The following is a 27839-nucleotide window of genomic DNA, read 5'->3' as shown; positions in this document are numbered from 1 at the left end:
GAGTGCTATGGGGCAGTAGTCGTTTAAACAGGTTACTTTTGTTTTTTTGGGGACTGGAATAACCGATGTCATCTTGAAGCGGGTGGGGACTACAGACTGGTACTGTGAACAGTTGAATATATCCGTAAACACGGCTGCCAGCTGGTCAGCGCATGCTCTAAGGACACGCCCAGGGATTCCATCTGGACCGGGTGCTTTGTGGGTGTTCACTCTCTTAAAAGGTCTTGCTCACGACAGCCACGGAGATTGAGAAGACCCGGTCGTCCTGAGCCGTGGGCGCCCTTGTAACAGGCTAGTTGTTGTTGGCCTCAAACTGGGCGAAAAAAGTGTTAAGCTCATCCGGGAGAGAGGCATTGCTGGGCATGACACAGTTGGGTTTCCCTTTGTAGTCTAATAGATTGTAGTCCACTCCACATCCTTCGCGAATCTGAGCTATGATAGCGTGACTCCACTTTGTCCTACCGGTAACTAACGCTTGTATCGAAAAGGAAACCCAAAATGACCAGACACTGTCTCGGGTATATGATTTGACGGTGAAGGGATGGCCAGCACATGGCGACTCTGTTGCCAGCATTCTCGACAAGGAGAGAACAGCTGTCAGTGTGCCGGGGGACCTTGATGTGTGGATCCCGAGTGGTAATTCCACCCAAGTTAAGGGATAGAGTGCTCAATGAGCTTCATGAGGGTCATCTGGGAGTGGTAAAAATGAAAGGCCTAGCCAGGGCTTGTGTGGTGGCCGGGAATCGATAAACAAATCAAGGACCTAACCAAGAGCTGCTCAGGATGCCAGAAAGTCCAAACTGCACCACCACAGGCCCCTCTACACCCATGGGAGTGGCCCTCATCTCCATGGCAACGGGTGCATATTGATTTTGCTGGTCCATTCATGGACTCAATGTTCTTAATAGCCGTGGATGCGCACTCGAAATGGCCCGAGGTCATCAAAATGTCCTCCACCACCAGAGAACTATTGCAGTCCTACGGACCATTTTTGCCAGGAATGGCTTGCCAGAACAGATTTGCTCCGACAACGGACCACAGTTTGTGTCCGAAGAGTTCCGGAGGCATTACACATCCGCCCCGTATCATCCAGCCACAAATGGATTGGCTGAGAGGTTCGTACAAACCTTTAAGAAGGCAATAAAGGCTATGTACAATGACAACATTCCGCTGCAGCACAAGGTGGACAATTTCCTGTTCGCCTACCGGAATGCGACACATGCAGTCACCAACCAGGCCCCAGCCATGATGTTCTTTAACCGAAGGTTAAGATCGCCTGGATTTGCTCAGACCAAACGTACGAAGAGATGTTGAGAGTAAGCAATTCCAGCACATCCATGAGAAGCCAACAAGGAGCTTCAATGTAGGGCAACCAGTCTTGGCCCGCGACTACTGAACAGAAAAATGGCAGCCAGGAACGATATGCACACGGCAGGGCCCACTAATGTACACAGTGGACATTGGGGAGAGCATTGTGAGACGCCATGCTGACCAGATCCTAGAGTCACAGGAACAAGTCAACCCCATGCTTCGCCCATACGTACCTGGTGATGAACCCGACGTACAGGTCACATCTACCCCAGAAACAGTAGCATCGGAAGCTAATGAACCAACCGACGACAGGGGGCCAGAATCGCCTCCGCACCAAGAGCAAGACACTCGGGAAAGGCGCTATCCAGAAAGGATCAGGAAGCCTCCCCAAAGACTGAATATATAAATAGACTACTTTCAGCTAATGTTGCATGTTAAAAGTGTTAATTGTAATTAGTTTGATATTTAATTGTTAAATGAGTGTTATGATACTGTTAATCTAAAAAGGGGAGGAATTGTAATGTATATACCTTTAAGGGGGGGAACTATCTTTTACAGCTCATGTATACTGCAGTACTGGCAGTGACCACACCTGTATATAACACTGAGTAGTAATCTGTACAGATCAGTTCCAGTGTGAGCCACGTTGAGTAAACACCTGTTGTACCATTCTCCGCAGTCTGTGTCTTATTATACACAGACAACAGTTTGCAGGGCAATACAAATTCTACATTCCAGTTAGGCCAAATTGTAGCTTGAATAAATTCTAGTTAATAAAATAATCTCCATGTGTTCTAGATTCGCTTTAAATTGTTAAGAACATTAGTTCCCAATGTTGCATTTTACAGTAGAACATTATATTTACAGCAGTATTTCTCCTCCAGCTAGCAGGGGATGATGATCTTGCCCACAGACTTCTACATATAATTACAAAGTGATCCTTTAAGGAGCACAATTCTTCTTTCAATCCCTCCCAAATATAATAGGGGAAAACACAAAGGGAACACTTACAATTCCTAATGGGCTGTTGGACATTCATTGACCATGGGACATTGTACACACGCTGTGCTGAAATTGAAAGTTTAAATGCAGACAACCTGGGGGTAGAGGGCATTTTTAGGCTAAAAAAGAAACAACTTGCATTTATATAGCACCTTTCACAACCTCAGGACAGTGCCAAGAAATCAGTTCACCTCAATTTCTCACTTGCAGATTAAACACGAGTGGTAGAAGTGTTAGTCGGTGAGCACTTTGGTGACAGTGACCATAATTCGGTGAGATTTAAGGTAGTCATGGAAAAGGACAAGGATGGACTGGAAATAAAGGTTCTAAATTGGGGGGGGGGGGGGGGGGGGCGTGGAGGCCGATTTTAATATGATAAGGCAGGATCTGGCCAATGTGGACTGGGATCAGCTACTTGAAGGAAAATCCACATCGGAGCAATGGGAGTCTTTCAGAAAGGAAATTGAGAGAGAGTACAATGGCAACATGTTCCCGTAAAGGTCAAGGGTGGGACCAACAAGCCCAGGAAACCTTGGATGTCAAGGGATATACAAGAATGGATTAGGAAAAAAAGGGGGGCTTTTGGCAGATACAAAGGACTAAAGGCAGAGGAAGCCCTAGAGGAGTATAAAAAGTGCAGGGGGATACTTAAAGAAATTAGGAGAGCGAGGAGGGGCCATGAAATAACACTGGCGAGCAAAATAAAGGAAAATCCTAAGGTGTTTTATAAGTATATTAAGGGCAAGAGGATAACTAGGGAAAGAGTAGGGACCAAAGTGGCAAACTGTGTGTAGAGCCAGAGGATGTAGGTGGGGTTTTAAATGAATTTTTTGCATCTGTGTTCACTATGGAGAAGGACGATGTGGACATAGCAATCGGGCAGGGGGACTGTGATATACTTGAACATATTAGCATCGAGAGGGAGGAGGTACTAGCGGTTTTAGCAGGCTTAAAAGTGGATAAATCCCCAGGCCCAGACGAGATGTATCCCAGGCTACTATGAGGCAAAGGCGGCAATTGCAGGGGCTCGGACACAAATTTTCAGAACCTCTCTGGCCATAGGGGATGTGCCAGAGGACTGGAGAACAGCTAACGTAGTACCATTATTCAAGAAGGGTAGTAGGGATAAACCAGAGAATTACAGGCCAGCGAGCCTAACATCAGTGGTAGGGAAATTATTGGAAAAAATTCTGAGGGACAGAATTGGTCTCCACTTGGAGAGGCAGGGATTAATTAGGGATAGCCAGCATGGCTTTGTCAAGGGAAGATCATGTCTGACTAATTTGATTGAATTCTTCGAGGGGGTGACTAGGTGTGTGGATGAGGGTAGTGCAGTGGATGTGGATTTCAGTAAGGTTTTTGATAAAGTCCCGCATTGGAGACTGGTCAGGAAGGTAAGCGCCCATGGGATCCAGGGTGCCTTGGCACATTGGATCCAAAACTGGCTTAGTGGCAGAAGGCAGAGGGTGATGGTGGAAGGTTGTTTGTGTGACTGGAAGCCTGTGTCCAGTGGGGTACCTCAGGAATCGCTGCTGGGTCCCTTGCTGTTTGTGTTCTTGAATAATGGTAGTTTAAGTGGTGCAATTGATGCATAATGGGTCTTGGACAGGAAAGAAAAAGGTTAGGGTTTCCCTCTGGATAACCCTGCTCGAAAGTGTGCTTGTGGGGATGTCGAGTGTAGACAGGATTGGGCTGTACTCGGATACCTTCCAAAGTTCAAGGGTCTGCAGATATTCACTATGCAGACCTGCTCATTTTAAAATCGCCACTTGGCAAGCTACTGGAGAATCAACATCTTCATGGGAGGGATGGAAGTAAAAGAAAAAGGCGAAGGGCTTTAATATCACATCATTGGACCCCTGTGATGCGCTATCAATTACTCATAAAAGACTGAGAGTTAAGAGAGTAACTAAAGGCTTTTATTAGCAAAGAACAGAGCATGCCTCTCGTGGTTGACTGGGTTCCAAGAAGGCAGGAGGCTGCAGGTCAATCACCTTTATACCTGGGCCTGTGTGGGTGGAGCCAGCCGAGACATGTTGAGGCATGCATAGGTACAACAGTGTGTAACAACAACAACAGTGGTTTACCACATTCACCCCTTGTTTAAAATTGAGTCCGGCGGGGTGAAGTGTACTGAAGGTTCGTGTAAGTAAGTCTATCAGGTGGCCTTGTATGCCGTCCTGATCGTCGTGGTGGCGGCGGTGATGGTGCAGCATCCAACGTTGAGTCTGGCGTCTCATTGAGTGGTTGGGTGGTCAATGACGGGTCCTGGGGCTGCGGCATGCCGTCTAGCGGGGTTGGGTTGTGGGTAGTGGTGGATGGCAATGGTAGTGTTTCAGGGGCACCCAAAGGTGCGAGATCTCGTGTGGGGGCTGTGTCCTCCCGCCCGTCCGGGTACGCTACGTAAGCGTACTGGGGGTAGGCGTGGGTAGTGGTGGATGGCGAGGGGGGTGTTTCGGGAGCACCCGAAGGTGCGAGGTCTCGTATGGAGACTGTGTCCTCCCGCCCGTCCGGGTACACCACGTAAGCATACTGAGGGTTGGCATGGAGGAGGCTCACCCTCTCGACCAGGGGGTCCGTCTTATGGGACCTCACATGCTTCCGCAGTAGGACGGGTCCTGGAGAAGTCAGCCATGTCGGTAACGAGATCCCCGATGTGGACTTCCTGGGGAAGGAGAACATTCTCTCGTGAGGGGTAGCATTGGTGGCTGTACAGAGCAGTGACCGAATGGAATGGAGCGCCGCAGGGAGGACTTCCTGCCAGCGAGAGGTCGGAAGGCCCTTAGATTTCAAGTTTAAAAGGACTGCCTTCCAGACCGTCGCATTCTCCCTTTCCACCTGGCCATTCCCCCGGGGGGTTGTAGCTGGTGGTCCTGCTTGTAGCGATACCTCTCGAGAGCAGGTACTGCCGGAGTTCGTCGCTCATAAAGGATGAGCCCCTGTCGCTGTGAATATAGCTGGGGAAACCGAACAAGGCGAAGAGGTCATTCAGACATTTAATGACCGTGGTACTGGTCATGTCTGAGCAAGGGATGGCAAACGGGAAACGGGAGTACTCGTCAATTATGTTGAGGAAGTACACATTGCGGTCGGAGGGGGGGAGGGGCCCTTTAAAATCGACGCTCAGCCGTTCAAAGGGGCGCGTGGCTTTGATCGGGCTTGCTCTGTCTGGCCTATAAAAATGCGGTTTGCACTCGGCACAGATTTGGCAGTTCCTGGTCATGGTCCTGACCTCCTTGATGGAGTAGGGCAGGTTACGGGATTTGATGAAGTGAAAAAACCTGGTGACCCCCGGGTGGCAGAGGTCATTGTGGAGGGTCTTCAGTCTATCGACCTGCGCATTGGCGCATGTACCACGTGATAGGGCATCTGGGGGCTCATTGAGTTTCCCGGGCCGGTACAAGATATCGTAATTGTAGGTGGAGAGTTCGATTCTCCACCTCAAGATCTTGTCGTTCTTGATTTTGCCCCTCTGCTTATTATTAAACATAAAAGCTACTGAACGCTGGTCAGTGAGCAGGGTAAATCGTTTTCCGGCCAGGTAATGCCTCCAATGTCACACAGCTTCCACAATGGCCTGGGCCTCCTTTTCGACAGAGGAGTGTCGAATCTCGGGGCCCTGGAGGATCCTTGAGAAAAAGGCCACGGGTCTCCCCGCCTGGTTAAGGGTTGCAGCTAGGGCAAAGTCGGATGCGTTGCTCTCCACTTGGAAAGGGATGGACTCATCCACTGCGTGCATTGTGGCCTTCGCAATATCTCCTTTTATGAGAGTGAAGGCTGCACAGGCCTCTGCTGTCAGGGGGAAGGAGGTGGACTTGATGAGGGGTCTGGCTTTGTCCGCATAGTTGGGCACCCACTGAGCATCGTAAGAGAAAAACCCTAGGCATCTCTTCAGTGCTTTTTGGCAATGGGGGAGGGGGAGCTCCATAAGGGGGCGCATCCTGTCGGGGTCGGGGCCGATGGCTCCGTAGTGGAGAACGGAGTCAAGAATGGCAAGGCACTTGGTACGAAACATACATTTGTCCTTGTTGTATGTTAGGTTCAGCCGCTGGGCCGTACGGAGGAATTTCTCTAGATTATCATGGTCCTGCTGGTCGCGGCCACAGATGGTGACGTTGTCTAGATAGGGGAAAGTGGCCTGGAGCGCGTTCTGGTCGACCATCCGGTCCATCTCCCGTTGGAAGACTGAAACCCCGTTGGTGACGCCGAAGGGAACTCTGAGGAAGTGGTAGAGACGACCGTCGGCTTCAAAAGCTGTGTACTGGCGGTCCTCAGCCCTGATGGGGAGCTGGTGGTATGCCGACTTCAGATCAATCGTCGAGAACACCCGGTATTGTGCTATCTGATTGACCATGTCAGATATGCAGGGGAGTGGGTATGCATCTAGCTGGGTGTAGCGATTGATCGTCTGGCTGTAGTCAATAACTAGGCGCTGTTTTTCGCCAGTCTTCACTACCACCACTTGTGCTCGCCATGGGCTGGTGCTACTTTCAATAATCCCTTCCTTCAGGAGTCTTGCTACCTCGGATTTAATGAAGCTCCTATCCCCGGCACTGTAACGCCTGCTTTTGGTAGCGATGGGCTTACAGTCGCGGGTGAGGTTAGCGAACAAGGAGGGGGGGACTTTAAGGGTGGAGAGGCTGCAAATGTTGCGCGGCGGGCGATTTAAAAGCTGCTGGCTGCAGACTGAATGGGGGGAGGGGTCCGTCGTACGCTAATGTGACACTCTTAAGGTTGCACTGAAAATCCAACCCCAGTAGAACGGCAGCGCAAAGATGGGGCAGGACCAGGAGTTTAAAATTTTTGTATTCTGTGCCCCTTACTGAAAGGGTCACTACACAGTAGCCACCGACGTCCGCTGACTGGGCTTTGGAAGCCAAAGAGATCCGATGTCGCGTCGGCAGGACCGGGAGAGAGTAACTCCGCACCGTGTCGGGGTGGATAAAGCTTTCCGTGCTCCCGCTGTCAAAAAGGCAGGTAGTGGCGCGGCCGTTTACCTTAATGTCCATCATGGACCTGGACAGTTGATGAGGGAAAGATTGGTCCAGCGTCACGGAGGCCAGCGTATGGTCGAGCGAGTCGATGTGGTCGTCAGATGAGGCGGTGGTTGAGTCCGGGTCCCCCGTGGTTGAAGTTGGAGACGTCCGAGATGGCGGACAAAATGGCGGCGCCCATGGTCCCGATCCCCACGCGGCTGGGGGAGTCCAAGATGGCTGCCCCCACGGTTCGCACGCGGCGCTGCTGGCGTTAGCGGTTTTACCTTTGCAGGCGCTGACAGTGTCCTTTCTTCCCGCAGCCGGAGCAGGTAGCGTTTCTCGCCGGGCAGCGTGCTCTGGGGTGTTTTGCCTGGCCACAAAAATAACATTTCTGTGCCTTGGACATCGCAGCAGCAGTTGAAGGTGGCGGTCCCATGACCCAAGGTTGTGGCGTCCACGTTGCGGAGCGGTTAGGGGAGAAGGCGTCCATATTCCTGTGGGCCGCGTCGAGCGAGAGGGACACTGCCTTTCTCAGGTCCATTTCTCCCTTTTCCAACAGTCTCTGCCGGGAGTAGTCGGACCTTAGACCCGCAACGAAAGCATCTCGGATCAGTCCCTCCGTGTGTGCTGCGGCTGATGCTTCTTTGCAATCGCAGTCTCGGCCGAGTATCCGTAGTGCCCGTAGGAAGGCCTCCACCGATTCCCCGGGCTGCTGTCTGCGGGATCTTAAGAGGTGCCGGGCATAGACCGTATTTACCGGGCGTGCGTATTGCCCTTTTAGCAGACCGATAGCCGCCGCGTAGGTCGTCGCGTCCTGGATTATTGTATAAACTTGGTGGCTCACCTTTGAGGCCAGGATTTCCAACTTGTTTTCGTCCAGGGTCACAGTTGAGGCTTGCAGGTAGGCCTCGAAGCAACGCAGCCAATGCGCGAATTTGGTAGCCGAACCCGCTTCTTGGGGGTCTAGGTCCAGGCATGTTGGTCTGAGGGCTCGCAGCAGCTCCTGTTGCTCAGCGTTTGGTGCAGCAGCCTGCTGTTCAGCAAATGTCGACATTTTGTTTTTGCTAATAAAATTGATGCGCTATCAATTACTCATAAAAGACAGAGTTAAGAGAGTAACTAAAGGCTTTTATTAGCAAAGAACAGAGCATGCCTCTCGTGGTTGACTGGGTTCCAAGAAGGCAGGGGGCTGCAGGTCAATCACCTTTATACCTGGGCCTGTGTGGGTGGAGCCAGCCGAGACATGCATAGGTACAACAGTGTGTAACAACAAGTGGTTTACCACACCCTGAAACTAGTAAAATTCTGTAGAGTCCTGGCAATACGCATTCCATGTTTTTAGAACTATTCTAACGTTAACAGCACACATTAAAGGTTAACCAAAACACATAATTAAGACATTGATTATATAAAACAGTTTCAGAGGCTTACTGAAAAGATTACCAATGGATTCAGGTTGCCAATGTGCTATTAACAGTCTGCTCCTGATAATTCAAAGGCAGTTTGTCATAACATTTAAATGATCTAATTATTTGAATTAAGCAACTTTGAATTTGAAGTCGACTGTATGCATCTTCTGCAACTGGTTTAACTGGAAGTCGACTGTATGCATCTTCTGCAACTGGTTTAACTGGAAAACATGTGCCAAAACTGCAAAGTTACAGCACATATTTTTGGATCTTGAACATTTGTAAACTCTTCTCTGGTTTGTAAAATGCACTAAGCCAGCCAAGACCAATCCAATTTCCAAGTTAATGAATCTATTCATTATACACATGATTGAACTTCAATTGTGAACTGAATTTTGAACAAGCATCAAATTAAAATGCACCAGGTTGAACTTTCAAATTAAACTATGACTTCCCATTAATTGAAATAATAAGTGCCCTTCTGATTTCCTCTTTTGCTACAAGAAAAACAAAATACACATCAATCCAGTTGACAGTAGTTACCACCGCCAACAGGAAAAATGTGGGAGATAATTGCTGAGCTATAGGAGAAACCACAACTCCTGAAGTCTTAAAAAGACTAACCTCAAATGCTCAGTTTCCTTGTTTTAAACAGCCCAAGGGAGGCCCATCGTTTCACAAGGCAGTCAGCAGACATCAAGGCTCTATACGTGTGCCCAGCCTTTAGACTTTTTCCAGCTGAAGACAGATCTGTGGAGCCAATTGTTGACTGTCCCTCTGAAGGGACAGGTCCGCCATAGGGTTCAAAAACTACAAGGTTAGGAGACTTCTATACTAGTCTACTCCTGATAAATATTTTTTCAACAAAAAAGCAAGAGTTAAATTACAGTATATTTTCCCCACAACATCTAGTTCTCTTTTGGATAAGGCGGAAGATGGTGGGGAAAAGCAGTACTTTATACAGCTTTGTCAGCTTGACTCCATTTGCACCCAAGTCAGAAGTCTTGGGGTTCAAATACGGTGGACTGGAGCATACAAGTTAGGCCGACACTGCAGTGCAATAAGGAGCCACAGCTGGATTGTTGGAGCTGCTAAACAGAGGCTCCATCTGCCTGCTTGGGTGGACATAAAAAATCCTATGGCACTATTCAAAGAGGAGCAGGATATTGTGCGCACTCTGGCCAACAGTACCCTCTCAACCACCACCAAAACCAATTATCTGGCCATTCTTTCATTTGCTGTGGGAAAATTCATGGCCTACATAACATTAGTGACTGCTCTTTAAAAGTAACGACCAGCTGTAAACATAGAGGCATTCCAAGGACGCAAGTTGCAACACAAATGCAAGTTCTTTCCTTGCTAGGTGGTTTCAAGGCAGTGACCGGCTCCATTTGGATTTTCAAAGAGGATCAAAAGATTTTCTTTTTAAAATAAAAAAAAGGAAAATGGGTAAAAACCAAGTCAACTACAGCCTCAGTAAGTAGACAGAGGTACTCTTAACTAGATACCCATTCCAAATTTATTGCACACTGCAATAGTCAAAGGTTAATCAATACTTTTCCTTGGAATACTTGGAGCTATTCCCAAAAACAAATGAGCTGTTTCTACAAGTTAAATGTTAATATGGCATGATCTTTTTGACATGCAGCATTAGAGATTGGTTCTTATTTTAAACCATTTACATTACAAGATTATATAAAACGATTTACAAAAGGAAATGCATTGCTTCAGGTACTCTTTTCTGCACTATGCTCCAGTACAGTTAAAAAGGAAAAAACTTGTATTTACAGAACACCTTTCACAATCTCAGACCCAATGCAGTACTTTTGAAGTGTAGTCACTGTTGTAATGCAGGGAAACATGACAGCCAATTTGCACTCAGCAAGATCCAACAAAAATCAATGTGATAAATAACCAGGTAATCTGTTTTAGTGGTGTCAGTTAAGGAATAAATGTTAGCCAAGACACCGGGAAAACTCTCCTGCTCTTCTTCGAATAGTGCCTTGGGATCTTTTATGTCCACGTGAGGAGGCAGGCGGGTATTCAGTTTAATATCTCAACTGAAAGATGGCACATCAGACACTGCAGTACTCCCTCAGTACTGCACAGGAGTGTTAGCCTGGATTATGCACTCAAGTCTCTTGAGTGAGGCTTGAACCCATGACCCTCTGATTTGAGGTGAGAATGCTTCCAATGAGCCACAGCTGACTTCTAAATTAATCAAATGTAAACCAAACACTAGACAAGTTCCCAAGTGTGGCCAACATAACTACAAATAGGAAGTAGGTGGGTATTAAGGGGTGGTGGGTGGGAGGGATGTGCTTACCACTCACTGTGGTTTCCTGGAAGTTGGTGATTGCCTTCAGGGGTTAGAGAGCAATTTCCCAGAGCTTTTTCCTAAATTGACAGAAGGTTTTTTTGCCTCTCCAAGGAGATTGCATAGTTGGTGGGTAGAGCGTGGATTGGGTGGGTTAAGCTATGAAAATTATGGGATGGGCTTCATGGGTCAGCTGATCTTTTCTTGTCCTTGCAGGTCCATGGAAAAGTAGCCATATTCCCCCAGTTGTGCAGCAACATTTATCCAGTGACCTGCTGAACCACAGGGGCCATGAAGGTCCCGTGATGGATCCTCAGTTTGTCCCAAATTAGTGGATCTCAACCAGGTCAGCAAAAGATGTGGTAAAACTGGGCTCTGCCAGGTTAGGGAGGGAAAAGGAACACAGCTTAGGCTCCTACTCCTATTGCTGTTTGCTAACTTCTGCCACCAGTGCACAGGGGTCAGTGGAAAGTCATAGAAAACAATCTGAATTTTCCCCTCCAAACTCAGGGGCATTGAGGCTCATTATGGCACCCAAGGTCAGGGATTTAGCCATACAAATCAAGGTGGCCCCAGGCTCATTGCCATCACTCGATACCCTGTTGTGGAGAATGGACGTTGTGCAAAAAAAGTGCTATTAAAACACATGACAGAAAAGATGTGCTCAGATAATTATGGTAGTTGGGCATTGTGCTTAACTGCTTGCAAGGGAGTATTAACAAATCAAATAAATAAAATTATATACAGCAATAGTAGGTTGAACATTTTTATACAACTACAATACTTGCATTTTTAACAGGACAAAACTTCCCACAACACTTCATAGGGGCATGATCAAACAACAATTTGACAGAGCCAGAGAGATATATTAAGACAGGTGACCAAAAACTTAGTCAAAGAACATCTTAAGGAGAGAGGTGTAGAGAGGCAGAGGTTTAGGGAGAGAATTCCAGAATATAGGGCCAAGGCAGCTGAATGGTGGGGTGCTGGAAATTGGGGATGCGCAAGAGGCCAGAATTGGAGGAGTGCAGAGATCTCAGAGTTGTAAGGCTGGAGAAGGTTACAGAGATAAGATTACATGGAGGGATTTGAAAACAAGGACGAGAATTTTCAATTCGAGGCGTTGCCAGGCTGGGAATCAATGTAGGCCAGCAAGTAGAGGGGTGATGGGTGAACAAGATTTGGAGAGTTACATACGGGCAGCAGCGTTTTGGATGAGCTCAAGTTTACAGAGGGTTAAAGATGGGAAGCCGGCCAGGAGAGCATTGCAACAGTCGAGTCTGGAGGTAACAAATGCATGGATGAGGGTTTCAGCAGATGAGCTGACACAGGGGCGGAGACAGGCGATGTTACAAAGGAGGAAGTAGGCAGTCTTGGTGATGGAGAGGATAGGGGGTCAAACGCTCATCTCAGGGTGAATTAGGCAGCCGAGGTTGCGAACAGTCTGGTTCAGCCTCAGGTAATGACCAGGGAGGGACCGAAGACAATGGGCCGGATTTTGCAGTCAGCATTGAAGGAACGGCTGACAGCTGCCGACAAACCTTTGGCGAACTATTGGGCGACAACTTGCACTATTTAGAGATCATTTCCAGTACAGCGGCCTCTGCAAAGGCTCAGGGCACCTGCGAACAGTGCAAGAAACAGCGAAGTATAAAATCATACATTAGTAAAATTAAATTTTCAGGGCCAGAGGGGTTGTTTGGCAGTAATGATCGCTTATCACGCAGTTAAAAATTCACTTACTCCTGAATGCACCAGCCCCAACACTTTCTGACCTGTTTAGTGGGCAACACGTGGATAAGTATTGCAACTTCACGGCGTTACATTGATTTCAGTGTCAAATCTACCAGCGAGGACTATTACAGCGCAGCCTGTGGAGGCACTGGGTATTTCTGACAGCGACTTCAGGATTTCCACGTTTCAGTGCACATGTGCGGACGCTGGAAGTCGCTGTCCGATTTACTCTAAGAACAGTGACCGCCGTTAGCCTCACTGTTATTAACACAAAATGCGAGCCATTATTATGGTGGAGGAAATTTCTGCTCACCCAGTACTGGATGTCAGACAAGCAACATGATAGAGGCAGTGGAGGGGTCGAGAGAGATGGTGGTGAGGTAAAGCTTGGTGCCGGCAGTGTACATGCAGAATCTGAGATTGTGTTTTCAGATGATATCGTCGAGGGGCAACATGAAGATGAGAATTGGGGGGGGGGGGGGGGGGGGCGCAAGGATAGATCCTTGGGGGACTCCAGGAGGTAACAGTGAGGGAGCAGGAAGAGAAATCATTGCAGGAGATACTCTGTCTATGACTGAGCAGATAAAAATGAAACCAGGCGAGGACAGTCCAACCAAGCTGGACAATATCGTTAGAGAAGGATGGCGTGGTCAACCATATTAAAGGCTTCAGACAGGTTGAGAAAGATGAGGGATAGTGCATCTTGTTCAGAGTCACATAGTATGTCATTTGTGGCTTTGAGAAGGGCGTTTCATGGCTGTGGCAGAGGCGGAAACCTGATTGAAGAGGTTCAGAAAATGGAGCTGCGGGAAAGATGGGCACGATTTTGGGAGACGACAACACGCACAATGAGTGTTATCCCAATACATGAGGCAAAAAGTTCCTCAAGAACAGCTGTGTACCAGAGAGTTTGGATTTTAAGTTAATGTTACAGAATTTTTTAATTCAGGCTTGATATAAGATAGCAACTGCATTTATATTTTGGCTTTCAATATCCTCAGGATATCCCAAAGCTCTTCATAGCAAATTACATAATTTAAAAAACATTTTTTAAGTTTAGTCTCTAGGTAACTGCACAGCCATTTTGCACACTCAGCAAATCAGATAAATGACCAGATAATCTGTTTTAAAAGTAATGGTTGAGGGATGAATGTTGGCTATGACACTAGAAGAACTGCATGTTCTTCATCAAATAGTGCCATGCAATCAGTTACCTTCATCTGAACAAGCAGTTGGCACCTTGGTTTAATGTCTCATTCAAAAGGTAGCAGCTCTAACAATGCTCCCCAAGTAAGGCAAATGAAGTTGTAGGAGATGGTGACCAAAAACAACTAATGTCTGAAAGGAAGAGCTTAGGCACAATGACTTTACTGTAGACTTGGTAGTTCTGAACTAAATTAGCTGCAATTTCAAACTTTTAGGCAACTCTGTTGCTTTGAAAGGTTGAATACACTAGAGTATACATCCAGTATTTAGTCAGTCATATGAATCGCTCAAATGTTATGTCTGCACTTAATCGTGCAGAGGGGATGGCTACATACAATGTTCCAAAGTCACTCATTTGACCACTGGAGCTCAGCACTATAATCAACTAGAACATTCTGTAACAAAAATAACTAGTTTACAAGAATAGCTGTTATTTCGTTAAATTATAGTATGCACAATACCATTACACGTTCTTACCCAACCATTTTTCCTTTTGTATGAAATAAATGACAAGTTAGATATCGTGAAACTAGAGATGGACACCATACAAAATAAATATACTCCTATCAAGCAAGAAGAGGTTGCATCATTGAATAGATAGATAGGGACGTGGAGTACAAGAATAAAATAGTAAAGATAAATTTGTACAAAATATTAGTTAGGCCACAGTTACAGTAAGGTGTGCAGTTTTGGGCACACCAATATAGAAAGAAATTTAAAGCTAAAGAGTGCAGATCCAGCAGGATAATGCCAGAGAGGGGAATCTATAGTTTGAGCAAAGACACGAGATATGGGAATGACTTCCACTACACCGAGTAGATTATTCAAGGTTTTTAAACAAGTATTTTAAATGTTGTGAATGTGTGCATATGGAAAGACTATTTCCTCTGATTGGGGATTCAGTGATGACAATTTACAATTTTCATTAAGGAGGAGAGGCGTTAGGAGAATTTTTTTTATAAAGAGTTGCTGGAGCACGGAATACTTTGCCGCACAGAATTGTTGAGAGAGTCAATGTATACTTCAAAAGAGAAAACGAGATAACTATTTGAAGCAGAGGAAGAGTTTATGGGGAACACGCAGAGCAGTGGGATTAATTTTGGACTACACTAGCAATGAGCTGCAATATAGTGGACTGAGTGACCTATACTGTCAACTTCTATGGTTCTCTATGCAACTTAAAAAGTACCGGGGGGGGGGCAGTGGGCAGAGAACCTGAATTATACAACCCTTCCCCTCTTCCAGACACCTATTGTTTGCAAGGTAAAATCTTAACTTCTCTACTTACATTTTCTATTTAAATCTAGTTAAGATATATACTCAATTATAAATAATTCTCCTGGGAAATAAAACCAGTGCACTCTCTGAAGGACTTCCCCATTCAAGTCTAAAAATTAGAAAATATTTTCTTGCTAAGTAGATAGCAAGTCTACACTGAAACTTACAAAAGATGTATTCAACTAGCCCCTCTCTGCTGGCTGCCACTGAGCAGAGCATTTTCTCCCTTCTCCTTCCTGCCCTCCAACAAAGTCTATCACTAATGCTAGTGCTGCAACACAAGTGAAATGTTAAGTACTTTCAAGGGTTCAAGTCCCAGCTTGGTGTGTCACAGTAGATTTCCAAGCACAGAATCTGGATGGAAGGATGCTTCGACAGTGAAGTACTGGAGTATCAGCCTAGATTTTTGTGCTCAAGTCTTGAAAGTGTGATTTGAACCCACAACCTTCTGACTCAGGCGAGGGTGCTACCAACTGAGACACAGCTGCCACTGCTGGTAACCAGCAGTTCCATAGCATGCCTCTGGACAAGTCGCAAAGCTTTTCCAGTAAGATTAGACATGGGTCTCCCAAAGCAGAAAAAAATCTTACATCAGGGAAATCTTGCAGGTCAGATTTTTAATCAGTTACATAGAAAAACTGAAAACCCATTAAAAAGATGAAGCCGTGGTTATTCTCAAGAGCAAAATAGATTATATTTTTAAACCAAGCAAGTGACGCATTTAACTGGCTACAATTTGATTTACAAAATGAATATTTCCCCTCAAAACTTTTTCCCCACATTTTCTCTAGTCTTTCTTTGGGAACTGGCAAACAAAAAAGGAATGTGGTGGGGTGGGGAACACCAGTGCAGCTGTAGATTCAAAACACATGCCTCAGTCTTTACAGTAGAAGACACTAAGAATATCCCAACACTGGACAAACAGGGGGCTATGGGGGGGGGGGAGGAGATAAACACGATCAAAATCACGAAGGAAGTGGTACTCGGTAAAATAATGGGACTCAAGGTGGATAAATCACCTGGACCTGATGGCTTACATCCTAGGGTCTTGAGGGAAGTGGCGGTTGGGATTGTGGATGCATTGGTAATAATTTTCCAAAACTCCATGGAATCAGCAAAGGTCCCAGCAGACTGGAAAACTGCTAATGTAATGCCCTTATTTAAAAAGGGCAGTAGACAGAAGGCTGGAAACTATAGACCGGTTAGCCTAACATCTGTGGTAGGTAAAATATTGGAGTCCATTATTAAGGAGACAGTAACAGGACATTTGGATAATCATAATTTAATAGGACAAAAGTCAGCATGGTTTTATGAAGGGGAAGTCATGTTTGACAAATTTGCTGGAGTTCTTTGAGGAAGTAACATACAGGGTGGATAAAGGGGAACCAGTGGACGTAGTGTATTTAGACTTCCAAAAGGCATTTGACAAGGTGCCACACAAAAGATTATTGCTTAAGATAAAAAATCATGGGATTGGGGGTAATATTCTGGCATGGATAGAGGATTGGCTATCTAACAGAAAGCAGAGTTGGGATAAATGGTTCATTCTCAGACTGGCAATCAGTAACTAGTGGTGTTCCACAGGGGTCAGTGCTGGGTCCCCAACTCTTTACAATCTATATTAACGATTTGGAGGAGGGGACCGAGTGTAACATATCAAAGTTTGCAGATGATACTAAGATGGGAGGGAAAGTAGTGAGTGAGGAGGACATAAAAAACCTGCAAGGGGACATAGACAGGCTAAGTAAGTGGGCAGAGATTTGGCAGATGGAATACAATACTGGAAAGTGTGAGGTTATGCACTTTGGCAGGAAAAATCGTAGAGCAAGTTATTATCTTAATGGCAAGAAACTTGAAAGTACTGAAGTACAAAGGGATCTGGGGGTCCTGGTGCACGAAACTCAAAAGGTTAGTATGCAGGTGCAGCAAGTGATTAAGAAGGCCAATGGAATGTTGGCTTTCATTGCTAGGGGGATAGAATATAAAAATAGGGAGGTATTGCTTCAGTTGTACAAGGTATTAGTGAGACCGCACCTGGAATACTGCGTACAGTTTTGGTGTCCATACTTAAGGACATACTTGCTCTCGAGTCAGTACAAAGAAGGTTCACTCGGTTAATCCCAGGGATGAACATATGAGGAGAGGTTGAGTAGATTGGGACTCTACTCATTGGAGTTCAGAAGAATGAGAGGCAATCTTATTGAAACATAAGATTGTGAAGGGGTTGGATCGGGTGGATGCGGGGAGGATGTTCCCGATGATGGGTGAAACTAGAACTAGGGGGCATAGTCTTAGAATAAGGGGCTGCTCTTTCAAAACTGAGATGAGGAGGAACTACTTCACTCAGAGGGTGGTAGGTCCATGGAATATGCTGCCCCAAAAAGCTGTAGAAGCTACATTACATAAATTTAAAACAGAAATAGACAGTTTCCTAGAAGTAAAAGGGAATTAAGGGTTACGGGGAGGAATTTGGACATGAGTCTAGGTTCGGATCGGTCATGGCCCTGTGGGTAGCGGAGCGGGCCCAGGGGCCATGTAGCCTGATCCTGCTCCTATTTCGTGTATCTAATTCTGTTAGATTCAGGAGATGGTTCAGTGATAGTAGATTGGCGGTTAGGATCAGATCAGCCATGATCTTATTGAATGGCGGAGCAGGCTCAAGGGGCCGATTGGCCTACTCCTGCTCCTATTTCTTATGTTCTCCTTTTCCTTCCACCATTGTTTTTTTTTCATCTACAGGAGCAGAGTCCAAACCAAGCAGGCTTAGGAACAGGAGGGGATACTAAACAGCACGGTGGCATAGCGGTTAGCACTGTTGCCTCACAGCGCCAGGGACCCAGGTTCGAATCCGGCCTCGGGTGACTGTCTGTGTGGAGTTTGCACATTCTCCCCGTGTTTGCGTGGGTTTCCTCCGGGTGCTCCGGTTTCCTCCCACAGTCCAAAGATGTGCGGGTTAGGTTGATTGGCTATGATGAATTGACCCTTAGTGTTAGGGGGATTAAATACGTGGGGTTACGGGGATAGGGTGGGATATGTGTTGGTGTAGGGGTTACAGGGATCGGGTGGGATATGTGTCGGTGCAGGCTCGATGGGCCGAAATGGCCTCTCGGCATTGTGGGGTTTCTGTGATTGTGATTCCAAAATGATAACAGAAGATAACTAGGACTTTTCAGGATCACTGTTCACCTGTTTTTGAATTAAAAATGAGAAAACGATCCTATTTTATGTTCCCACGAGCAAATGCTTATTGAACATAAGAAATAAGAGCAGGAGTAGACCATTTGGCCCCTTGAGCCTGCTCCGCCATTCAATAAGATCATGGCTGATCTTCTACCTCAACTCCACTTTCCTGCACTATCCCCATACCCCTTGATTCCCTTAATATCCAAAAATCTATCGATCTCGGTCTTGAATATTCTCAACGACTGAGCCTCCACAGCCCTCTGGGGTAGAGAATTCCAAAGAATCACCACCCTCTGAAGACATTTCTCCTCATCTCAGTCCTAAATGGATGACCACTTATTCTGAGACTGTGTTCTAGACTCCCCAGCCAATGGAAACATCCTCCCTGCATCTACCCTGTAAGAATTTTGTGTGTTTCAATGAGATCACCTCTCATTCTTCTAAACTCTGGAGAATATAGGCCTAGTCTACTCAATCTCTCCTCATAGGACAATCCCCCCACCCCAGGAATCAGTCTGGTGAACCTTCATTGCACTCCCTCTATGGCAAGTATATCCTTCCTTAGGTAAGGAGACCAAAACTGTACACAATACTCCAGGTGTGGTCTGACCAGGGCCCTATATAATTGCAGTAAGACATCTTTACTCCTACACTTAAATCCTCTTGTAATAAAGGCCAACAGAACATCTGCTTTCCCAATTGCTTGCTCTTCATGCATGTTAACTCTGATTCAGGGACTCCCAGGTCCCTCTGAACACCAACAATTTTGTTTAATAAACTCGTGTGGCACCTTATCGAATGCCGTAGGGAAGGGAACGTCTTCATTACTTCCCCTTCAGGCCTACTAGAACAATTTTTTTTTTTTTTTTTTAAAGTTACTGTGTAATGTGTTTGTGGGCGACAAGTTTTTTGTTGTGAATTGTAACAATCTTTCCTCTTGCATCTACAAAATTCACAAGTCTATTCAAAAACCCCAATTAGGTCATAAATACTTTTTATAGTTTTTCATTTTTGTTCAGATGATGCTCGCACTGGAGCATACTACACAGTCGTTTGCTTCCTTAAACTCTTCTGAAAAAAGTTCTTTTTTAAAACTTACCAGAGCACAAAGCAGATCCACAGCCTCCAGGATCAGCTCTTGGTGACCAATGCGAGTTACTCCCAATTCTTCAAGATCCTGATGATTAATCTGTAGAAGCTGCTCACCATTTATCTTCTCTCGCTCAAAATTGTGAACATAGCACTGCACGTAACCATCCAGCCCTACACAAGAATACAATAACATGAAATATTTAATTGATAAACTTCATTTTTAGCTTAAGGTTTAAATCATTCACCTTCAAGAGGACATTAATTGTGAATAGAATAATACAATGGACAGTTTCCAAAGATTAGTTGAAGGACATGAGCATGAACAAGCATTTACTGGGCATAAACAATAAAAACTTGCATTTATATAGCACCTTTATGTAGTGAAACATCCCAAAGCGTTTCCCAGGAGCGTTATCAAACAAAGTTTGACAGAGCCACATGAGATATTAGGACAGATGACCAAAAGCTTGGACAAAGGTAGATTTTAAGGAGCAGAGGTAGCGAGGCGAAGAGGTTTAAAGGAGGGAATTCCAGAGCTTGGCAGCTGAAGGCACAGCCACCAATGGTGGAGCGATTGGGGATGCACAAGATGTTAGAATTGGAGGAGCGCAGAGATTTAAGGCTTGAAAGGCCGGAGGAGGCTAGAGGTAGGCAGGGATTTGAAAAAAAAGTGAATTTTAAAACTGAGGTGTTGCCGAACCGGGAGCCAATGTAGGTCAGCAAGCACAGGGATGATGGGTGAATGGGACATGGTGCAGGAGTTCGGATACGGGCAGCAAAGTTTTGGATGAGCTCAAGTTTATGGAGGGTGGAAGATGGCAAGCCGGCCAGGAGACCATTGGAATAGTTGAGTCTAGAGGTAATAAAGGCGTGGATGAGGGTTTCAGCAGCAGGTGAACTGAGGCGGGGTGGAGACGGCCAATGTTATGGAGGTGGAAATAGGCGGTCTTAGTAATGGTGCAGATGTGTGGTTGGAAGCTCATCTCAGGGTCAAACACAACACCAAGGCTGCGAACGGTCTGGCTCAGCTTCAAACAGTTGCCAACAAGAGGGGTGGAAGTGGTGGTCAGGGAACGAAGTTTGTGGTGGGGACCAAAGACAATGGCTTCAGTCTTCCCAATATTTAGTTGGAGTTAATTTCTGCTCATCCTGTACTGGATGTTGGACATGCAGTGTGACAAATCAGAGACAGTGGAGGGTTCGAGAGAGGTGGTGGTGGCGAGGTAGAGCTGGGTGCCTTCAGCGTACATGTGGAGACTGACATTGTGTTTTCAGATGAGGTCGCCGAGGGGCAGGATGTAGATAAGAAATAGGAAGGAGCCAAGGATCGATCCTTGGGGACATCAGAGGTAACTGTGGGAAGAGAAGCCATTACAGGTGATTCTCTGACTACAACTGGATAGAGAAGAATGGAACCAGGCAAGGGTAGTCCCACCTAGCTGGAAGACAGAGAGGAGAGGGTTGGCGGAAGATGGTGTGGTCATGCGTGTCAAGGCTGCAGACAGGTCGAGAAGGGATAGTTTACCATGGTCACAGTTGCATAGGATGTTATTTGTGACATTGATGAGGGCCGTTTCATTACTGTGGCAGGGGCACAGTGGGAGATGCCACCAGTATTTTGTATGCATGTCAACAAGTAGTTACTGGTTGAGTTCATTGGATGCCCAGTTAAGCCTGAACTTTATCATTTTCAACTCGGCCACAAAATGGAATACACCACCAGGGCAGCAAGATGGTTTGAAGGGGGAAGGAGCGTTGCGAACAGCAGGCAAGAAAAATCCACAGTTATCTCTTGAACAGTCAACTGGAAACCAGCACTAGCTAGAGCAAAGTCCACCAGTATGATAGATTTATTTCAAATTGATAGGAAAAACACTGAAGAGGTTAGAATAGGATTCCTTTGAACTAGAAAAGGCCAGGAGGCAGAGAAAAGCAATGTTTCCAATCTTCATCGCTAGCCAGCAGATTGTTGGAAAGTGTGCATGTGGATACTCAGGATCAGGTGACTGTGGTGCCCTCCACAAATCGGCCACCATTACTCAATATCTAGGGCTTGTGACGCAGAATGAATGACCTGGGCTAAGTACTGGAGTGCTGCTGAACGCACCCACTAATATTCAGCACCTTATAAAGGGAGAAAATTGGCAAGAAAAAAAAACGTATGTTTTAGGTGGTGCATGGCACTTAAAACAAATTACAATTAACCTCAACTGACCTTAAAAACAAAACACGATCTTTAATGATAGTAGATAGAATATATAAAGGCTCCTACAACACTTCTTCGGAGACTATACTTTAAAATTAGAATACTGTGATGCACACTCATAATTGGGGTTAAATACAGTTCATACAAGTTTTAAATTAAAGGCATGAATAAAAAGGTGACCACTGTTTGCAATCAGGATAGGCTATTATGGAGCACAATTTATAAGGTCCCAGCCCAACCAACAACTCTGTACATGCAATTCTTTCACATATGGAGTTTCATATCTGCAACTCTTATTTTCTCACTGAATTTATCCAGTAAGTATCTAGGCAACACTAATCAAGGTCCTACTAATCAACGCAGTCTTGGATTTAATCCCCAGTTTAGGTAGAGTTAACTGGCCTCACCTAAGCTGTGATAAGAGTGATGCAACAGGCCTCAGTTCTTGGATTAAGATGAAATTATCCAAGGTTATTGCTCCCAATTCTTGTCTAGTTACCCCTGCTGGAAGGCTGTGCATGTGAACATCAGGCAAAAACAGAACTGGGCTTGTCCCAGATATACTCAAAAAGGTCAAAAGTTCTGTTGACATTCAAAGCTCATACGTGAATAGGGGTAACTTTAGCAAGGTGGAACTTTGGGGAACCGTACCTCGCTAATGAAGAGGGGAGAGAAAATTGATGAAAAAGGTAACTGTAGATGTGCAGTTGATACTAAATCCATCCACCTTGTAGTATAATGCAGTGAAGTCAGCATCAATGGAAGGGGCTCGCTGCTTCCATAATATACAAGGATAGGATGTAGGTGTGGGGGCAGTGTGTAAAAGGATATCACTCAAAAGAATGAATATACTCTGTAGGAGCATTAATCAGTTTAAGAACCAATCTGCCACAGACACCAATACAAAAAGCAAAATACTGCAGATGCTGGAAATCTGAAATAGAAACAGAAAATGCTGGAAATCCTCAGCAGGTCAGGCAGCATCTGTGGGGAGAGAGAAACAGTTAACATTTCAGGTCGATGACCTATCGTCAGACCTCTCTCAGACGAAAGATCACAGACCTGAAACGTTAACCGTTTCTCTCCACAGATGCTGCCTGACCTGCTGAATGTTTCCAGCATTTTCTGTTTCTATTTCTGACACTTGTATATTGCAGTTAAATATAAACATTGTTTAGTAAATGAGCATTGTTCCACGTTACAGCCTTGCATACTCTATGCTGTCCAATTAGCACCAGATTTAGGAGGGAGATCCCTAGGAAGCAAGAACATTGCAATGTAGGATGCACCCAACCATCCATTTGGCGATTCACTGCTTAGTCACTGGAGATGTTTCTCGGTGTTTAAGATGCTATATAAATGCAAGTTGTTGTTTGCCTCAGATCTTGGCAAAGAAAAAAAAACTGTTGAAATGTCCTAAATTGTCTTGCGCAAGTGACATAACATGAAGCCGAGGGGGCATTTAAATTGTGGAAATCACATTCTAATTCTGACTTATATGGCAGTGAATAAAATTGGAACAATTAGTTTTGCAAATAAAACGACTTGCAATAACCAATTCTGCAGGTTGCAATTAGCACCAATAAAGTTCAATCCACATTCGAGAGTTTTGTTAACTTGAACTAAATTAAAGGTCCAAATCTGGAACTAGAGAGAACGTAACTGGGCACAATTTCCACATAGTTAGTGCAAAACAAGTTATCAGTGGATGATCCTCTAACTATCAACATTACAACAGAGTCATGAAAGATTGAAATAACTGCAGTTTGGCTTTTAAAACCAATGTCTAACAAACACTAGTAGATATGTGGATCACAAGGAAGGAATCGCACAAGCTGTGTCATTTTTTGTGCTACAAACCTTGCAACAATTAAATCTGAACATTTAGCACTGGGATTGGAGACTCTTGCCCTCTTTCAATAACAAGCCTTCAACTGGAGTTTCTCTTGGTTCAGGTGCAATGAGAAGAGGAATCTCTTACAAAGCAGTGGCATCTTGGCTCTGCTCATGGCAAGGATGATCAAAAAACAAAGTCTGTAGGGTCTATAAGGGATTAGTAGTACAACCTTTGCTCTATCTTCTTGCATCTTTTGGGCAACCCATGGGATTGGGGAAAAATATAAGAACTGCATACAAAAACCTGTGTGACCACGGAACGAAATGACTGCGCATAATCTGGAGCATGTTGCTTCAGAATGTGCCCTTCCTGGTAACTTATGAATAAACAGCAAGTCTAAAAATAGACTGATTTGTAGACTATTAGATTAACATTCTTAAATGACAAATCCAGGAAATAGCCATGATGACTATCAACATTAGAAATTGGGAAACGGTGGAGTGAATAGTTTATCAAACATCCAACTGAAAAGGCATTTCTTGACCAAGAAAGGGGCATTAAGTTGTTGAAAGTCCACTAACCATATGGGCAGTTACAGTTCTGTAGGAAATCCAGAGATATTGAAATTAAATTCACATATCAGAAGTTAGAAATAATATCAAAGTATGCAGAGTCCTTTCAGTGGATTAATAGGTTGTCAGCACTCAAACCACAAAACACATGCCAATTAAGCATATAATTAGGTATGGGCTCAATTATGCTTTCGTATTGGTATGAGTCAAGTTGATAAGGTAAACACAAATATTAATACCAATCTGAAACTATTTTCAAATTCCAATCAGGGAAGAGAGACTATATAGGCAAGTATATTAACTCTATCTTGAAATAGTGATCTGCAAGCTGCCATTCACCGAGTTCCTCAGTTACTGCAGGACAGTCGACATCATCCTTATGGAATTTTAATGTATGTACAAAAGCCAGAAATGTATTGTTAAAACTTAGCCACAGATCAGGCTATACAATCTATTCAAATTGATATGGAATGCAAAAATGGTACCAAGCCAGGCACAGTAGATAATTGAAGTGACAAAGAAAGCCATACATTTTTACTCTGAATTCTTACTTACCCAGAATTTACAGAGCTAAATACAATAAAATTCAGATATTATGGGACCAGATCACTGCATCATAACTGGGGAGCACCACCAAGGTCAGAGGGTTCGACATTGCCTTGTTCAGTATGTGGACATTGGCTCCGAATTTGTGGTCGGAAGCTTCCGATCCGCAAAGAAGATCCACGCCTACCTGGGGCTTCAGGATCCATGGCGACCAGCACTCCTGGACCGCTCCAGGTACCCGCAGGTAGAGGCCCATGTATCCCAGGGGAGCAGGCGGTTCTCACAAGCGCCCCTGGGATCACGTGGACCGGCCCAACGACAAAGCAAAAAATCCCCATTCATGCTTATGGGGATTCCGTATGTACGGAAACCCCATAAGCATGAATGGGAATACCCCAAAAATTTACATGTACTCAAATAAACAAAAAATTACATTTAAAATAAAAAATTTATTTTGAAAAATAAACTTAAATGTTTTAAAGCAGCTAGAAATAACTTACTTTATTTTACAGATGTTTTAATGTTTAAATAATTGAAAAAAAAATTTATATTCATTTAAACTCTTATGCTGGTAACAGGCCTTACGCTTGCTTTGACCAGGCGTAAGAATTTCACGGGAATTCGCTGGGAAAAAGTTGGGCAAATAACGCAACTCTCCACCCGCGGATGCCCTTTTCCCAGGGATGCGTTGGATCGGTCAAGAAGATTCTTGACAAATCACAAGGTCCAGGTTTTTGCACATGCACTTCACACGTGAAAAACCTGGAACTTGCGCAGTCCTTATGGGCGCATACACACCCGTAGGGGCTGCAAAATTTGGGCCATTACCTTTTAAAAAAATTATTAAACCAGTGATGTGTGAATGTTTAGGCTCAGTCCACTTCAGAAGTGAGGTTACAATGCACAAGTTCTGATTAAATATAAAATCCTAACTACAACATGACCAGCTGTTGTCGTGTGTATATATTTTTATTATATAAAAGTTTTACGCATCTCAGTTGGCTTTTCCATTAAGTTTTTTTTTAATTTTTTTTTTTTTTTTTTAATAATTTATTCTCGGGATGTGAGCCACTGGTAAAGCCAGCATTTATTGCCCATTCCTACTTTCCTTTGAGAAGGTGATGTGCCTGCTTTTGGAATCACTAAAGATGCTCAGGCAGTGCGGTTAGGTAGGGAGGGCATCGTTGATGGGGTCTTGGCGAAGGTCACTGTTGAAGCAGCTCAGGTTAGTTGGGCCTAGGACGCTGCCCTGAGTAACTCCTGCAGCAACAACCTGGGACTGAGATGATTGCCCTCCAACAACCACCTTCCTTTGTGCCAGGTTTGACTACTGCCACCAGAGAGTTTTCCCTGATTCCCATTGGCTTCAGTTTCCCTAGGGCTCCTTGATGCCACACTCAGTCAAATGCTGCCTTGAAGTCAAGAGCAGACACTCTCGCCTCACCTCTGGAATTCAGCTCTTTTGTCCATGTTTGGACCAAGTCTGTAAGGAGGTCTGGAGCCAAGTGGTCCTGGTGAAACCCAAACTGAACATCGGTGATCAGGTTACTGGTGAATAAGTGCTGTTTGATAACATGTTGATGACTCCTTCTATCACTTTACTGATGATTGAGAGTAGACTGATGGGGCCTATAGTTTTTGTTCTTAGGGCCTGGTCTTCACATCACAAATGACCACAGTGGGATGATTGTAAGAGCTGTGCATCAGTCAGATCTGAACTTATTGCAATATTTACATGTGCAATTGTCATCAAAATCATTGAACAGCAGTTAGGAGCAGAAAGCCTGGGTGATTCAACCCTCCCTATCCCAGTCACTGCGTTGAATGAACTAATTGAAGGTAGGACAAGTTGTAGAGACACTCCAATTATACTCAGACCAGGGACCTCTTCCGGCTATACAGTTCTGGTTAGTGAATTTAGAGATGAACTACCTTCAAATAGACTCAGTTTTGCTGGCTACAAGTGATTAGTCACCAAAAGCAAATATTGTAGATTGAATTATTGAGAGAAATGATGGTTGTATATGTGTTGTGTCGGTACCTTTCTACCTAGACACAATTAGAAGTCAGAACTCAGAGATTCAAACATGAAGTGCTTTATTCAGGAAGGAAAGTTCTGGAGAGTTCCGAACAAAGAGAGCTAAACTTAACCAAGAGAACACCCAACCATTTATCTGCTGTGACAGCACCACTACAAGTGGGAGGAGAACACACAATACATAACATATTCCTCCCCACTTAAATGAAAAGGTCCACATTATTCCTTACCAGGCAAGTTACTTTCAATGCACTCAACTAACCTAGGGTAGAGGTAGGCTGCCTCAAACCCTGACTTTACCCTGGGGTTTATTCTGCCCCAGTCTTGTGGGTAAGTCACTAAGCCTACAGATCCAAGCATCTTGGATGCCGCCGCTGACAGGCTACCGGCGGTCATCGCTGGCTTCCACAGCAGTAGGCATTGACACAGGCCTAGATGGAGAAGGTGCCTGTGTCAGTCGAAAGTCAGGAGTTTGCACAGGTGGAACAGTCTCTGACTTCCTGTGTTGGAGAAGAGCACTGTGGCAAAGGATGCTGGTTTGCGGTATCATCCGGAAACAGTTCAGGCCAACCAGCCATTGGAGCCTCTGTGGCTGTCTCTGCTCCTAGCAACAGTTGATCTATGTGTCTTCTCCAGACGACGTCCTCAGCAGTCTCACCCGTGTAAGACACAGGGCCCGTCTGCGCGATCACCGTAGCAGGAACCCATTTCGGTCCAGTTTTGTAGTTTCGAGCTAGGACGTGCTCTCCCAGATGAAACCGTCTCTCCTTGGCTCTTCTCTCTCTTTTCAACTTGAGCTTGTTGTTGACGATGGACAACCTGCTCTGCCCTTGGAGGTTTGAGTAAGTCAAAACTTGTCCGCAACTGCCTCTTCATCATGAGCGAAGCGGGGGAAGTTTTGGTTGTGGCATGCGGCTCGTTCCTGTAGGACAACAGGAAGCTGTTCAGACGTTGGTGGATTGAGCCCTGACCTTGCGATGCCTTCAAGGCGTGCTTCAAAGTTTGCACGAACCTTTCTGCCAGGCCGTTAGTAGAGGGATGATAGGACGCAGACCTGATGTGTTGGACATCGTTCACATGCAGGAAGGTTGGAAACTCCTGTGATACAAATTGTGGACCATTATCACTTACG

At 45.1% G+C, this 27839-nt stretch overlaps 1 protein-coding gene across 3 annotated transcripts in view; it reads right to left on the bottom strand.

Annotated features, from left to right (window-relative positions):
• The window catches only part of cnksr3 (cnksr family member 3), a 226273-nt gene that overhangs the window by 143543 nt on the left and 54891 nt on the right, over window positions 1-27839 (bottom strand). For all 3 annotated transcript variants that reach the window (XM_085981477.1, XM_085981475.1, XM_085981476.1), the window contains exon 2: window positions 19516-19679. In XM_085981477.1, the coding sequence (XP_085837603.1) occupies window positions 19516-19679 (164 nt within the window). The remainder of the gene's footprint in view (window positions 1-19515; window positions 19680-27839) is intronic.

The sequence above is a fragment of the Somniosus microcephalus genome, chromosome 3, assembly GCF_052327205.1.
Source record: "Somniosus microcephalus isolate GS21.2 chromosome 3, FLI_Smic_1.0, whole genome shotgun sequence".
Lineage (NCBI taxonomy): Eukaryota > Metazoa > Chordata > Chondrichthyes > Squaliformes > Somniosidae > Somniosus > Somniosus microcephalus.
The sequence above is the reverse complement of the archived record's forward strand: the minus strand, read 5'-3'. Positions and strand labels throughout refer to the sequence as shown.